Source organism: Chondrus crispus, genomic scaffold (genome assembly GCF_000350225.1).
Source record: "Chondrus crispus Stackhouse genomic scaffold, scaffold_9, whole genome shotgun sequence".
Lineage (NCBI taxonomy): Eukaryota > Rhodophyta > Florideophyceae > Gigartinales > Gigartinaceae > Chondrus > Chondrus crispus.
In genome coordinates, this window is record NW_005178873.1 from 316,915 (window position 1) to 331,185 (window position 14,271).

Genomic DNA, 14,271 nt, shown 5'->3' on the forward strand with positions numbered 1-14,271 from the left:
GTAACCGCCACGTGTCCCCGTGGCCGTGACGTGTACGCCGTGTCGCCCCCGTGCGCCCAAAATTTGTTTTCCCGCGAAAAGGCACATCGGAAAAATTGAAAATATTAGGCGCACCAATCAGCACGGCGGCTTCTACAGAGCGCACCAATGGCAACACGGGAATGCACAGACGCACAGACTGTCACGCCACGTGTCCCCGTGGCGACCTGGCCTGCGGCCAGGCCGCCCCGCACGTGGCCGCCACTTGTCACCGCGGCGCCGCCCCCGTTCGCCAAAAGAACTGGTCAACCAAATATTGCTGAAAGAGTCGCGCTGCGTGCAAGATTGTGCTGAACTCACCTGCTCTTTCGAACAAATGCCATCCGTAGTACATCATCGGAGTAATCTTGGTACGTCTGCCGTCGTCATCACTGGAGAATCGAAGCTCTGGATACCATCCATCTCTACCGTTCGGGAACAAAAGCACGTAACTCAACGGATCGTATGCACGATGACTGACTGAAATCGGATCCAGCACTTCGTTCCCGTTACTGTTCAGAGTCCCTCGCCTGCGAACGACGATATCTCTTCGCCCAATCTCTCCGTCTTCATTTCCAGGGATCAATGCTGCCACTTCAGAAGCTTCGTGACCATTGTACCGGCGCACGTGCTCATGACTTGGCCTGCGGTCGGCATGGATGACCATCTGGTACGGGGCTGGAGTGTTGGGTTGAGGGGATTGAGCCCATTCTCGCATACTGAGAACAGTCTTCACGTAGGGGTTGCATTCGTGCAGCATGTGCGTCAGTTGCATGAACAGTGTGTCTTCCAGCCGTGTAAAGGCTCCGCCAAGCCTTGTGCGCGTTTGAGTACCGTAGTCAGTGTCGTGAATGTAAACGGAAGCAAAGGAAGGCGCCCGCCCCTCGGATGGCATCATGGGACCCATGTAATGGTACATCTCGCCCTGCATCGTCATTGTGGGGTTAAAATTGGAAGTACCGGGCCCTCTGTTCACCCATTTGGCGACCACGGACGCCATAGACAGCGCTGAATTGTATGCTCGAATGTTTTTACGGAAGCGGCGGGCCCTTGGAGTATCATCGATGGAAAGAGAGCGCAGAAGAGCTGGCGGGTGGGTGAGAAGGGGCAGTGACAGCTTCTCCTTCCCACAGCATGTGGAAAACATGGGCCTTGCGGCAGAGCTGCTCACGATGCGTTCTTGGACGAAATGCAGAGCTTTGCAGTGCGAACACTCAATATGGACCATGCCGAGATCGCGATACGAAGGCGAGGATTCGGGTAGTGGGGGGAAGAGCTGCCGAGAAGCCGTTCGAGCCTGGCCGTCGGATCGTTGCCGGGCATTCCGAGTCGGTGTGTCTTGTGCATCCCTTGATCGTTGGGTGGATAGACGGTCAAGGTCTCGCCGCGCCTCACGAGCAGGAGTAATTTCCTCGGCTCTAGCTCCTCGTGTCGCATTGCGATCCGCTTCGCGCCGTGCATCTCGGAGGGGGGTATTTTCTTCCGCTCTAGCTGCTTCTGTGGATCTCCGGTTTGAGTCTTGACGCTCATGTCTCTCTGGAGTTGTCGCGTCAGCTCTTCTCTGTTGCATTGAGACACGAGAGGCCTCCAATCGAGTTATGCGGTCAGGAGTGCTCTCAGCCTGTCTCGTGCGTTGCATAGATGCTCGATTCGAGGCTCTGGCACGTTCCGTTGCTGCTCGGAGCTTTGGAGACTCTCTGGGACCCTCTGTCCGTGATTGACCGGCTCTGCGCGCCCTGGTTCTCTCCCTGTTTCGACGAAGACTCTCTTCGCGCTGCTCAGAAGTCTCTGCTGCTCTTCGTGCTGCAGTACGTTCCCGGGCGGTTTGGCGACGCGCTTGAGCCTCAGATTCGGTGTGTTGTCCCCTCCGGATTCTCGCCCGAGCTCGACCTGCCTCACGACGTGCTTGAGCTTCAGGTTCCGACTCTTGCGCTCTCCTTGCCCTTGTACGCGCGTTTCTTTGCTGCCTTCTTGCTTCTGCTACGTCTTCATCTGCTGGTCCCGCCATTTGTGTTATGCCCAGCGCGCTAGTGGTATCTCAGCAAGTGCAGCTAGGGTTGACGCAAGTGCGAGGGGTCCGTTGTAGATCGCTTTGAGTCGTAGCAAGCAGTCCTCAAAGGTCTAAACGCAACGTCAGCCAGCTAGGTCGTCCGCGAGAGCACTTAGCAAAAGAAGTAACAGTAGGGCCTTTATTGTCTTGTACTATCCCGTGATCGATTAGAGCTTCTTCTTGTGCTTGTTGCCCGCCAGGTGTCGCCTAAAGTCGTGGGCACTTGCCACCGTGCACATACACACCTCGCAGCGGAATGTGCGGCCCGCTTGAATCACTTGAGCCACGTGCCCCTCGGTATGCGCATGCCCGTCCCACAGTACCGCGCGCGTGCAATGAAAGTTGCAGATGTCACACGTGTACACGGGCACACTCCGCAACACAGCACTGACAGCTGGCAACGCGCGCGCACGCGGACGCTCGATTGCACGTGGCACACGTGCAGCTGGCAACGCGCGCGCACGCGGCCGCTCGATTGCACGTGGCACACGTAGCCCACGAAATGTAGGAATGATAGGCGGGGGCAAACGTATAACACGTGGGACCGGAGCGCGTGGTACACGTGGTGCGGGTGCTGGCGCAGGGGCACGTGGGAGCCGTGGCACACGTGGGAGCGGCGCGCGCGGTACACGTGGGGCGGGCGCGCGCGCAATTCTGGGGACGTGTGCACATGGGGCGGGCGCGCGCGGAGGAGCTGGTTGTAGGACTGTGACACGTGTGGTCGCTGGCGGGGAATCGCCGAAATCGAGGCGGATCGGGGTCGCGGCGCGGCGCGCGCGGCGTAGTTCTTCTCTCTCTTCTTGCGTAGACACTGCGTAAAAAACCACACACCGTCAAATGTCAGTAAGCGTTCGCGTACGCTCTAATACCGCGGGCGGCAAGCCGGCCGGAGCAAAGAGGACAGTTAGTAACTTACTGATTTCGCGTAGACGGTGTGCGCCGGGATCGCTAGCGAACGCGAAGCGGATCGGGGCTGTATTAATATTTTTACTCTACTGTAGTGTTAAATTTAAATTCGTAAACTACTGTAGTGCCGCATTGGTGCCCGTGGTAGCCACGTGTCCCAGTGGCGGCCTGACCTGCCGTCCCGCCACCCCCAGTCCGCACAGTACACTTGTCACTGTAGTAAAAAATGAATTTAAATCATGGCCCCGCCGCTTTCTACACGTGTCCGCGTGGCCGCCTGGCCTGCGGCCAGGCCGCCCCGCACGTGGCCGCCACTTGTCGCCGCAGCGCCCCCGTGCGCCAATGAGAACCCGTGCGGGAGCGCACGAACACACATACACAAACACACAGACAGACAGACACGGAAATTAGTATACGCGGGGACAAGTGGGCTCCGTGCGCGCTTCGCGCGCCGAGCCAAGTCCGCGTGGAGGAGCAATAATTCGGAAGGGTGGCAAGGGGAAGATGTAAAGAGAATGGCGTTTACTTTTTTGATGACTACTGAAGGACCTCGCGGTACACTACGTTTCGCGTTGTTGCATCGGACTCTGAAGTAAGTATAGTGAAGTTGCTTGGGTGAGTAGTCCTCGATAATGCGACGTAGAGTTGACCGTGCGAGAAGCAATGATCTCGTAGGTCGAGACCAATGCGGCCACCGAATGACTGGCCTTGGGCTTTGTTCGTTGTAAGGGCGAAGCACATGCGAATGGGGAACTGCTTTCGAGTAAAGCCAGGGATGGGAAAGTTGTCGTCGCCTGGTCCGCAGGGCATTCGTGGAAGGCAGAGTCTGTTGCCTTCATGTGACCCCGAGGTAACATGTAGAAAGAGTAGGTTGTTGGTCATTTTCTCGATGACATATCGTGCGCCGTTGACGTGACCGGAAGTGGGATCGAGATTGCGCCGAAGCATGACGATGAAACCTTTCTTGAGCTTGAGCTTGTGGTCTGATAGAGCTGACCCGGCCGTCAAGGTGTTGAGCATTTCTGTGGGATAGATCAGCGCGTTGGTGTCTTTGCTCTCGACCTTGTCTGCGCTTAAATATGTTCGATACGGTCCCGGCATCATGTTGCCGATGACTTCGTTGACCTGCTCGAGCAGTCTGTTCTTTGTGGTGAGTATAACGCGCTTGGTGAGCCATGTAGGGTCGGCGTGATTGTCTCGAACGCCGTGGAAGACCTTGAGGCATAAATTGCGGATGGTGTGCTCGAACGCTGCAGACTGTGGTAGTGAGATCCATTCCGGGCGCTGTTCGCATTGAAGTCTGCCTTCCCCGACGCTGAGGAGGAACTGTGGGAAGTTGAGAGCCTCCACATCTGCTGCATGGTCCGCTGGGAGAGCAGCGAGGCGCATGTTCTCGGTAAGGCACAGGAATCGGCACTTTCGATACAGCGGGGAAGATTTGACGCACGCGCTCACGATTTGACCTCTGGACCCGCCCGGATCGACGGGAAGGATTTTTCTAAAGTCTCCAGCGAGCACGAGGAACTTTCCTCCGAAGGGCGGGTCGGTTTGCATCAAGTCACGAAGGGAGCGATCGACAGTCTCAATGCAGTTTTGATGGCACATGACGATCTCGTCCCATATGATAAGATCGACTTGTTGCAATGTACGACCGGTATCGGAGTTTGTGGAGAAGTTGCAAGTGCTTTCGGCAGATACAGGAATGGGAATCTTGAACACGGAATGAGCGGTGCGTCCACCGTCGAGCAGCACAGCAGCAACAGCAGACGTAGCGACAGCGATGACCTGCTTACGGCGCGTACGAAGGAAGTCTTGAATGGCGCTGAGCACGAATGTTTTGCCTGTTCCGCCAGGAGCATCGAGGAAGAAGAGACGACTACTTTGTGTTGGCATAAAAGGTCCCGCAACGGCGCTTGAGGATCCTTGAAGCAATGCAGAGACGGATACGCCTGGAAGCATGGAGCCTACTATTTCGTCGAAGGCATGGAGCTGATTTGTGTTTAACAGCGGCAACGATGTCTGTAGTCGCTCTTCGCACTGCTGCGCTTGTGCTTCGGGTGTCTGGATCTCGTTTGGCTGTTCCAAAGCGGGCAGGCTGTCATCGGGCAGTGGGAGTCCGAGGTGTGCGAGCGTCCAGTTGGAACGCACCGTCTGCAGGGCCTCCTGTACCTCTCCAAGCACGTAAGATGTGGCGTGGTGATCATCGCGAAGCTGCTGTCTTCGAATGGGTTGTCCGCGTGCGCGATTGCGAATTTCGGTGAGAAACATGTGCAGGTGGTCGTTCCACAGCGAGAGTGGATCCGAAGGTTGGCAATGTGCCAGAACCGTAGCGAACAGATGAGAAAGGGGAACGAAGCTTGACCGGAATGAATCTCGGCACGCACGGCGTGCGTCCACTCGGCATCGTCGGCCAGCAAACCAAGTCGTAAGCAAGCTTATCGGAAGCTGGTGCACTGCTCGCCGTCGATGTTTCACAAGTTCTCGAAGGATGTCGCCCCCGGCACTTGTGTGAGGAGGAGGCGAAGAAAGTAGCGCTCACCCTCCCTCGGACTGACAGAATAGATTCGACCGACTACGTTGGCGCCTGTGCCACTGAAATCGTAGGCTTCCTCTTCGCTGCTGGCGTTCCGTCTTCGCAGGGATGCTCTTGGAATCCATGCCTTGCTGCTTTTCTTCCACGTAAAGTACTTTGGAAACTTGTGGTACCGAATATGCCTCGCGCTTGGGTACTTCTCGTTGGCTTTAAACCACTCGGTAAGCTTCGTACCTGATGCCGGTCGAAGCGCCGCCTCCTTCTCTCGTTCTTCCTCAAAGTAAACCGTATGGTGGTTGGGCAGATGCACTGAAAGTCTGAACACTGGAGGATTGCGATCCACAATGTCAGAGGAGAATAACCTCCATGCGGCCTCCGATGCAGACACGTATCTGGCATCTTGGAAGTTGGAGATCTCGTCGTAGCACTCGTTTTCGGCAGTGAATTCCATGGTCACTCGGTCTTGTCCCTGGCACACATACTTGAAGAGGTATTTGATTCCGCCAACGCGTCACACGCAGAGTTTCACATTCAAATGGCAAGCGAAAGATCTTAGAAGCAGAGGGCTGTGGGGCACGACCCAGGAGTTTTCGACCACGACGGATTGCTGTCGTCGGCCAATACGGGAGGGACGCTCGATGGAGACGCCACCTGCAGAGGGGGACCTTCTGCGGTACGTGATGTAGTACTCACTTTCGGACTGCTGGTTTCGTGTTTGAACGGTTTTGGAAACCTTTTCCTGCAGTACTGCTCGCCCATGCACACGGCTGCTGGATTGTGTTCTCCACATGGATTGTGAATCATGTGCTTAAGCACGACCTCTTGGAGTTCTGGATCTTGGCCAGACGGGATCTCGGCAGAGATAATGTGGTCGACGTTTTCGGGATTACGCAGATCATTATTGGAGACCTCATCTAGGAAAAATACGACGTGAGCGTGGGGAAGACTTCGTTTCTGAAATTCGATGACTCGTACATGGGCAACGACGGTTCCGAACACTTCCTCGTTGATGACCAAGGACATGAGATCCTTCATTTTGAGACGAAACGCACGTGCGCACAGATCCGGTCTGTTCTGAGGAATTTAATTGGGCAGCAGGGCTCTTGTGATCTCCGGCCAGCTAGGATTGCATGTCATGGTGAGGAAGATGTCCGGGTGGCCAATTTGGTTAGATATAGCAATGATGTCGTGCATCTGCTGCCTCATGTAGCGGTCACATCCGATGTGCGTAGAAGGGAGAATAAACAGTCGTCCCGCACGCACGGCGTCGGCTTCATCTTCAGCACGACCGGAGTCTCCTAGGCTGTCGCGCAGTGAGGTGTAGTCGGCGGCCCGAAGTTGTGTCTGGTTGTGGCGGAGATAAGAAAGCCTTTCTGCCTCCACTTTGCAGAACTGGTCAACCAAATATTGCTGAAAGAGTCGTGCTGCGTGCAGGATCGTACTGAACTCGCCTGCTCTTTCGAACAAATGCCATCCGCAGAACATCATCGGAGTTATCTTGGTACGTCTGCCGTCGTCCTCACTGGAGATTCGAAGCTCTGGATACCATCCATCTCTACCATTTGGGAACAAAAGCACGTAACTGAATGGATCGTATGCACGATGACTGACTGAAATCGGATCCAACACTTCGTTCTCGTTACTGTTCAGAGTCCCTCGCCTGCGAACGACGATATCTCTTCGCCCAATCTCTCCGTCTTCATTTCCCGGGATCAATGCAACCACTTCAGAAGCTTCGGGACCATTGTACCGGCGCACGTGCTCATGACTTGGCCTGCGGTCGGCATGGATGACCATCTGGTACGCGGCTGGAGTGTTGTTGTGAGGAGATTGAGCCCATTCTCGCATATACAGAAATGTTTGCACGTAGGGGTTGCATTCGTGCATGTGCGTTAGTTGCGTCATAAATGCCTCTTCCAGTCGTCTAGAGTTTCCAAGCCTTGTACGCGTCTGGGTGGCGTAGTCAGTGTCGCGAATGTAAACGGAAGCAAAGGAAGGCGCCCGCCCCTCGGATGGCATCATGGGACCCATGTAATGGTACATCTCGCCCTGCATCGTCATTGTGGGGTTAAAAATTGGAAGGGCCCGGCCCTCTGTTCACCCATTTGGCGACCACGGATGCCATAGACAGCGCTGCATTGTATGCTCGAATGTTCTTACGGAATCGGCGGCACCTTGGAGTGTCATCGATGAGAAGAGAGCGCAGAAGAGCTGGAGGGTCGAGAAGAAGGGGCAATGACAGATTTCCCTTCCCGCAGCATGTGGAAAACATCGGCCTTGCCGCAGAACTGCTCACGATGCGTTCTTGGACGAAATGCAGAGCTTTGCAGTGCGAACACTCGGTACAGATCATGCCGAGATCGCGGTACGAAGGCAAGGAGTCGGGAATTGGAGGGAAGAGCTGTCGAGAAGAACTTCGAGCCTGGCGGTCGGACCCTTGCCGCGCATTCCGAGTCGGTGTGTCTTGTGCATCCCTTGATCGTTGGGTGGAGAGACGGTCAAGGTCTCGCCGTGCTTCACGAATGGGAGTACATTCCTCTGCTCTAGCGCCTCGTGACGCAATGCGATCCCCTTCGCGCCGTGCATCTCGGAGAGGGGTTGTTTCTTCCGCTCTAGCGCCCCGTGTCGCAATGCAATCCGCTTCACGCCGTGAATCTCGGAGGGGGGTTATTTCTTCCGCTCTAGCGCCCCGTGTTGCAATGCGATGCGCTCCGCGCCGTGAATCTCGGAGGGGAGTTGTTTCTCCCGCTCTGCGCGCCCTTGTTCTCTCCCTGCCTCGACGGAGACGCTCTTCGCGCTGCTCCAGAGTCTCTGCCGCTCTTCGTGCTGCAGTACGTTCCCTGTTGGTTTGACGACGCGCTGCAGTCTCAGATTCGGTTTGTTGAGCCCTCCGGATTCTGGCACGGTCTCGATCTCCCTCACGACGTGCTTGAGCATCAGCTTCAGTCTCTTGCGCTCTTCTTGCCCTTGCAGGCGCGTTTCTTTGCTGCCTTCTTGCTTCTGCCACGTCTTCATCCGTTGGTTCCGCCATTTCTGTTCTGCCCGGCGCCGCGCTAGTGAAATCCTTGTATTTACAGCTAGGGTTGACGCAAGTGTGAGAGGTCCGTTGTAGATCGCTATGAGTCGTAGCAAGCAGTCTTCAAAGGTCTAATCGCAACGTCAGCCACCTAGGTTGTCTGCGAGAGTACTTAGAAAAAGAGTAACAATAGGGCCTTTATTTTCTTGTACTATCCCGTGATGGATCGGAGCTTACGCTTGTGCTTCTTGCCCACCAGATGTGGCCTGAAGTCGTGTCCAGTGGCAACCGTGCACGCACACACCTCGCAGCGGAATGTGCGGCCCGCCTGATTCACTTGAGCCACGTGCCCCTCAGTATGCGCATGCCCGTCCCACAGTACCGTGCGCGAGCAATGAAAGTTGCAGGTGTCACACGTGTATACGGGAACACCCCGCAACACAGCAGTGACAGTTGGCAACGTGCCCGCACGCGACCGCTCGATCGCACGTGGCACACGTAGCCCACGAAACGTAGGAATGACAGGCGGAGGTAAACGTGTAAAACGTGGGACCGTTGCGCGCGGTACACGTGGGGCGGGCGCGGGGGCAATCTGGGGGACGTGGACACGTGGGGCGGGCGCGCAGGGCGGGGCTGGATGAGCTACGTTGACACGTGTCGACGCATTGGGGGACTCGGAAAGTTCAGACGGATCGGGGTAGCGGCGCGGCGCGCGGCTCGCAATTCTTCGCGTTCTTCTTGAGTAGACACTTCGCAGAAAAGACAGACACCGTATATAGTCAGTAAGCGTTCGCGTGCGCTCAAATGCCGCGAGCAGCAAGCTGGCCGGAGCAATGAGGACAGTTATTAACTTACTCACTTCGCGTAGACGGTGTGCGCGGGGATCGGTAGCGACCGGGAAGCGGGTTGGGACTGTATTTTTATTTTTTCTGTACTGTAGTGTAGCATTCAAAATTTAAATTTGTACTGTACTGTAGTGCTACGATCGTGCCTAAAGCCACCACGTGTCCTCGTGGCCGACCTGGGGGGGGGGGGAATCGGCTCATGTATGCTGCAAGAAATGGTTTCGCTGTTGGAGCAGCGGGATTGAGAACAACCTGGACAAAATTGCTGCAGACGGCAGACCAGGTTATAACAAAGGCATTCCCTCTATGGATGCTATACGCACTTATCGCACCTTAAATCGTGGCATAACATATCGCAGTGGTGACAATAAAAACATCACGCGTTTCAAAGGGGAGAACTATGACCATGTGAAGTTTTTTGTTGACGCTCTTCGCCAAGTAGATCGGCGCCACCCTGGAATTTCTGATGATCCAGACTTAATTTGGAATATGGACGAGACACATATTGACGGAGAGTTTGGTGAGAGGGAGAACAAATTTAGATCCTCGAAAACGAACTATGGGGGATTCACAGCGACACAAAAGAGCTCTGGTAAACATCTTACGGCAACGATAGTTACTTCGGCATCCGGCAAAATTGCCCCACCATTTTTCATAGCTGCAGGAAAAAACGTAATGCAGAGCTGGTTAAAGCCTGTGGACAAAAGCAGCTTCACAGGAGAGAATGGGCATGTACACTGGCTCTTGTCTCCTAGATGGATGCTGAGTGACACGGTCATCCGTTGTACCGAAAAGGGTTCCATGGATATGGAATGCTACCTGTTTTTATCCAGCACTTTAACTGCTACATTCGTAAGTTCGTACCACACGAAAAACGTGTATTGCTCTTCTTGGACGGGCATGCCTCATGAAAAGGAATAGAATGGATTGAGTTGTGTGTCAGCCTCAATATTGAAGTCATGATTCTACCGGCCAATACAACACACTTTCTGCAGCCGTGTGACAGACTTGTGAACAAAATATTTCGGACTACAGCTCGGCGAACCCGGGACTCATTACTCAGAATGTCCCTCGTTAATACACACAGCATGGGTTTTAAGCTGAAGCTTGGTACCGCCGGCCATGCCTCTATTTCTAATGAGATTGTGAGAAAGTCTTTCTCTGAAATTGGGTTGTGGCCTATGGACTTTCGTTTTCTGAAAAACTTCGATAAGGGTGACAGCGTTGAGTCACGTTTAAGCTCAGGAGGAAATAGGCCCTACGATTTTCGGCCTGTTCTTAAAACACGGCATACTGAACAAGAAAAACTCCTCGAAGTTAGAGAAATTTTGGCGTCTGGACTCCCCGCGCCTGCTGCTTTACAGAAAATGACCATGACTCTCAAAACAAGGCAAACGGTTAACAATGTCCTGAGGCGTATAAAACCAGTACCGCGAGGAAAGTCAGCCGGAAATGCGTCTCTGGCAATAGCTTTTTGTGGTAAGAGGGCTGAGTATGTCACTGCGGACGAAGTCGTGCAAATAAGGAAGGACGAAATTCGTAAGGCTGCTGACGAAGCAAAAGAAAAAGAAAATGCTAAACAAATGCGCGCTTTAGAAAAGGCCGAATCTCAAAAGGCAAAGCATGAAGCACGACAGAAACGCGAGGAAGATCGCAGAATTCGTACTGCACAAAAGGCCGCTGAAAGATTGAGGAAGAAGCGACAAAGGGACGAGGAACATCAAGCCCGTAAAGCGCAAAAGAAGCTGAAAGATGGTCACGAATACACAGCGAATACACCAACACTCAACATTGATTCCATGGGCGCCACTGTCGTTGTTCCAATGGCTGCGGCGTCGGCTTTATTGCGTCTATTGGACAGCATTGATCTCCTGAGTAATCCTTGACTCGAAAATTCCTGTTTCAAATAAAGCCATCTTGCTGCAATTATTGTCACGGGCAATTAGAGAAATGTTTTGAACATTGCTGGCAGTATGATTCACCAACAATCATGAGAGGTTGTGTGGCGATCGAAAGACACCAGTGCGCGTCAGTTGAGACAGAAACAAAGAGAATGGGTGGGCTGGAAGCAGTTTTAATTTTAATATTCATAAAATGTGTTTCAATTTGAGCCATTGGGGAAAGGTATGCCGATTTTTTATTTTCAACACCTTTATGTGCATCAAGGAGTCGATTATCGCTATAATCTACATGGATGTGTTTACCTGTGGTGGTGGCCTTCTAGTTGCAAAACAAAAAGTGAAATCGCAGATAGCTTTGTTTAGGGAAAATGATTCACAATTTTTGTACTCATGTGAAAAGTAACGGTCCGATAGACACTACAGATACTCAGTCTTCTTAATGTGACTGGGCATTGCCTGCCACACGACTGAATGTGAAGTTATAAAGCGTGTAAAATTATGTCAGCTCCAGCTCCGCCACAATGTTGGAGGAGAATAGCTGTCACTCGTGTACACCTGAACAGAACAGCACGCATGGAGAAGGGGGGAGACAGATGACCGACAGCCTGCATCCATGAGCAACAGTAGACCGGAGAGGCTGACACGAAATATCATGGAATGGAAGTAAAATAGAAAGAGAATAAAGTGCAGGAGCATGCGGGACCTCGGAAGATGAGGAACCGGACATCGTTGTGTTGAGAAATTCTACGTTCTAACCCCTCACGTTTAGCGCTAGCTTCCCAGGCGTCTAAAGAAAATTCTTTCCTACAGGAGCGATTTGGCAACCAGGCTGCTGGACTACAGCGTGAGAAGGAGAATGTCTGAAAATGATTCAACCGCCGGTCAAGGCGACAACGAGGGCGTTGTTGGCCTATTTCAACCCATTACTCATCCTGTTCTGAAGAGCGTTGACCCAGTGAGGGTGCACGCATTCATGCGGGATCGAGAAAGGTATGAGACAGAGATAGACGAAAAAAGAAGGAGGTTCCTTCTCTTTCCAAGGCTAGCTACAAGGTATCTGTGGACCCTGGATTACTGAAACGGATGCACTTTCTCGGCAAGTTTGAGACAGTTGCAACTGGAACAGAGTACAGTAGTCTCACTGCTACAGACATACAGAAATTTGTGAAGAGCTTAGTAGAGAGAAAAGATGAGTCGTACGACGCAAACTTAATCGAGAAAGTGCTCAAGGGGCTCTGTATCCCGGCGCATATCGCCGATCCTGAAGCACGAATCTTGGAGTTTGCGAGTACTTTCTTCGAGCGGATGGAATCTATTGGTTACGATGATTTCAAGGACGACAACCCTAAAAACCCTGAAGCTACTACAGGAAAGGCTGTATCCTCGAAAGTTGAAATCAGTGATGCAGAAAGCATTAGATTATCAAGAATCGCTGCAATGCCACGTGTCTGGTTACGTAAGATTACTGCGCACTGAAGCTGCGGCTCACGATAGGTACAAAGTGGAGGTAGAAAGTGAGAGGCCCAGCTCGTCTAAAAGCTACCGAGGACCGCCGGAGAAAAGGGTTAAGGTGTACATGGATAAAGTCAAATCAAGGAAGGATAGAGGAGACTATCAGACTACAAAATCCAAGTTCCCACATTTTTCTCTCAACGAAGAATGCGCAAAGAAGGGTTTAAGGCATCCGGTTATGAGATGCAACAATACAAAGCGTGAAAAGGCAATAGAGCTGCTCGAAAAACATAAAAGGAAGCTCGACGAAGAGAAGAAGGTAGGGCAGGTCAGCGAAAAGGCACCCGAGGGAACTGAGAAAAGTACTTTAATCAACGCCTCGTTTGCGAATGTGCTTCCCAGAGTACTGTGCTCTGACATGGGCTCGGACATCAATCTCATGGGGCCTGACTTGCTCAAAGACTTGACGAAAACAGGAGCCAAGATGTCGGTCCGACAGTACAGTACACCTCGTAATTTTAATTTGGCGATACTGAAGGGACAAAATGGGGAAGACATTTATGTACGGTGCGACAAGGAAGTGATGTTGAACGTCGAACTTTTCATCAGGCATGGTTTCTACTTCGAGCTACGAAACATGGCGTGGTACGTCGCTACAACTGAAGTTGGAGAGCCTTTGCTTGGTAGACCAGTGCTGGGGGCGCTCGGCATCAATACAAAGGAGCTTCTTGTTGCAGCCATCGATAGGATGGGGCACTCTATTGACATTGGATCGTTGGTCCCGGATGAGGTCTATCCGAAAGGAAGTGTTGCACGGCTTATGCACCAAGGTATTTTCCACAGCGACGGAGAATATGTTGCCGACCACGGCGACAGCGAGGACGATACGTGGTTAGACCTCGGCGAGGACACCGCATCGGAGATTGACGAAGCCTTGGAGAGGCTGGTGCAAGAGTCAGTCGACAATGGGATTTCGGAGAATGGGAAAGCTCTGTTACGCGCTATGCTGGACCGTTATCGTGATGTATTTCGGCTACGACTTGGAAACGACCCCCCCGCATATGTTGAACCTATGAAAATTATGCTGAAGCCGGGAGCAAAACCATTCAGAGCGAAGCCCCGGCGATATAGTGCCGAAGGCAGACAGTTCATGGATCGGTATGTACAACGCATACAAGAATACGACTTCGGAAAGATCAATACCAACAGTCAGTGGGTATCAGCACCCGTCTTGGTGAAGAAGCCACCTCCAGCCAATTTCAGATTAACGTTCGATTATAGACCAATTAACGCCGCTACGGAACCGGTCACGTGGCCAATGCCCCACATCGACTCGGAGCTTGCAGACCTGGCAGGGAGCAACCACTTCGCGTTGATAGATTTCTCAAGCACATATTGGCAACTGCCCCTGGATGAGGGGAGCCAGAATCTGTTGAGCTTCATGAAGCCGACTACGGTCATCCAGCCGAAGCGGTTCACTCAGGGAGCTAAAAACGCCGGACCCAATTTTCAGTCGAAGGTTGAACCTTTGTTCGTGGACATACGTGTAT

General features: G+C 52.9%; 1 protein-coding gene; it reads right to left on the reverse strand.

The window, feature by feature from the left end:
* Window positions 1-3,511: 3,511 nt before the first annotated feature.
* On the reverse strand, window positions 3,512-7,568 carry CHC_T00010338001 (ATP dependant DNA helicase). XM_005712235.1 has 4 exons: window positions 6,591-7,568; window positions 6,060-6,542; window positions 5,446-5,958; window positions 3,512-5,242 (listed from the first exon to the last, which is right to left on the reverse strand). Exon 4 carries the CDS (start codon window positions 5,240-5,242, stop codon window positions 3,512-3,514), a length of 1,731 nt encoding a protein of 576 aa, XP_005712292.1. The 5' UTR covers window positions 5,446-5,958; window positions 6,060-6,542; window positions 6,591-7,568.
* Between the last annotated feature and the right edge of the window lie 6,703 nt (window positions 7,569-14,271).

What these genes read in the sequence shown, in the direction of transcription:
- CHC_T00010338001 (XM_005712235.1), bottom strand. Translation starts at nt 5,242, where the DNA reads ATGTTTCTCACCGAAATTCGCAATCGCGCACGCGGACAACCCATTCGA.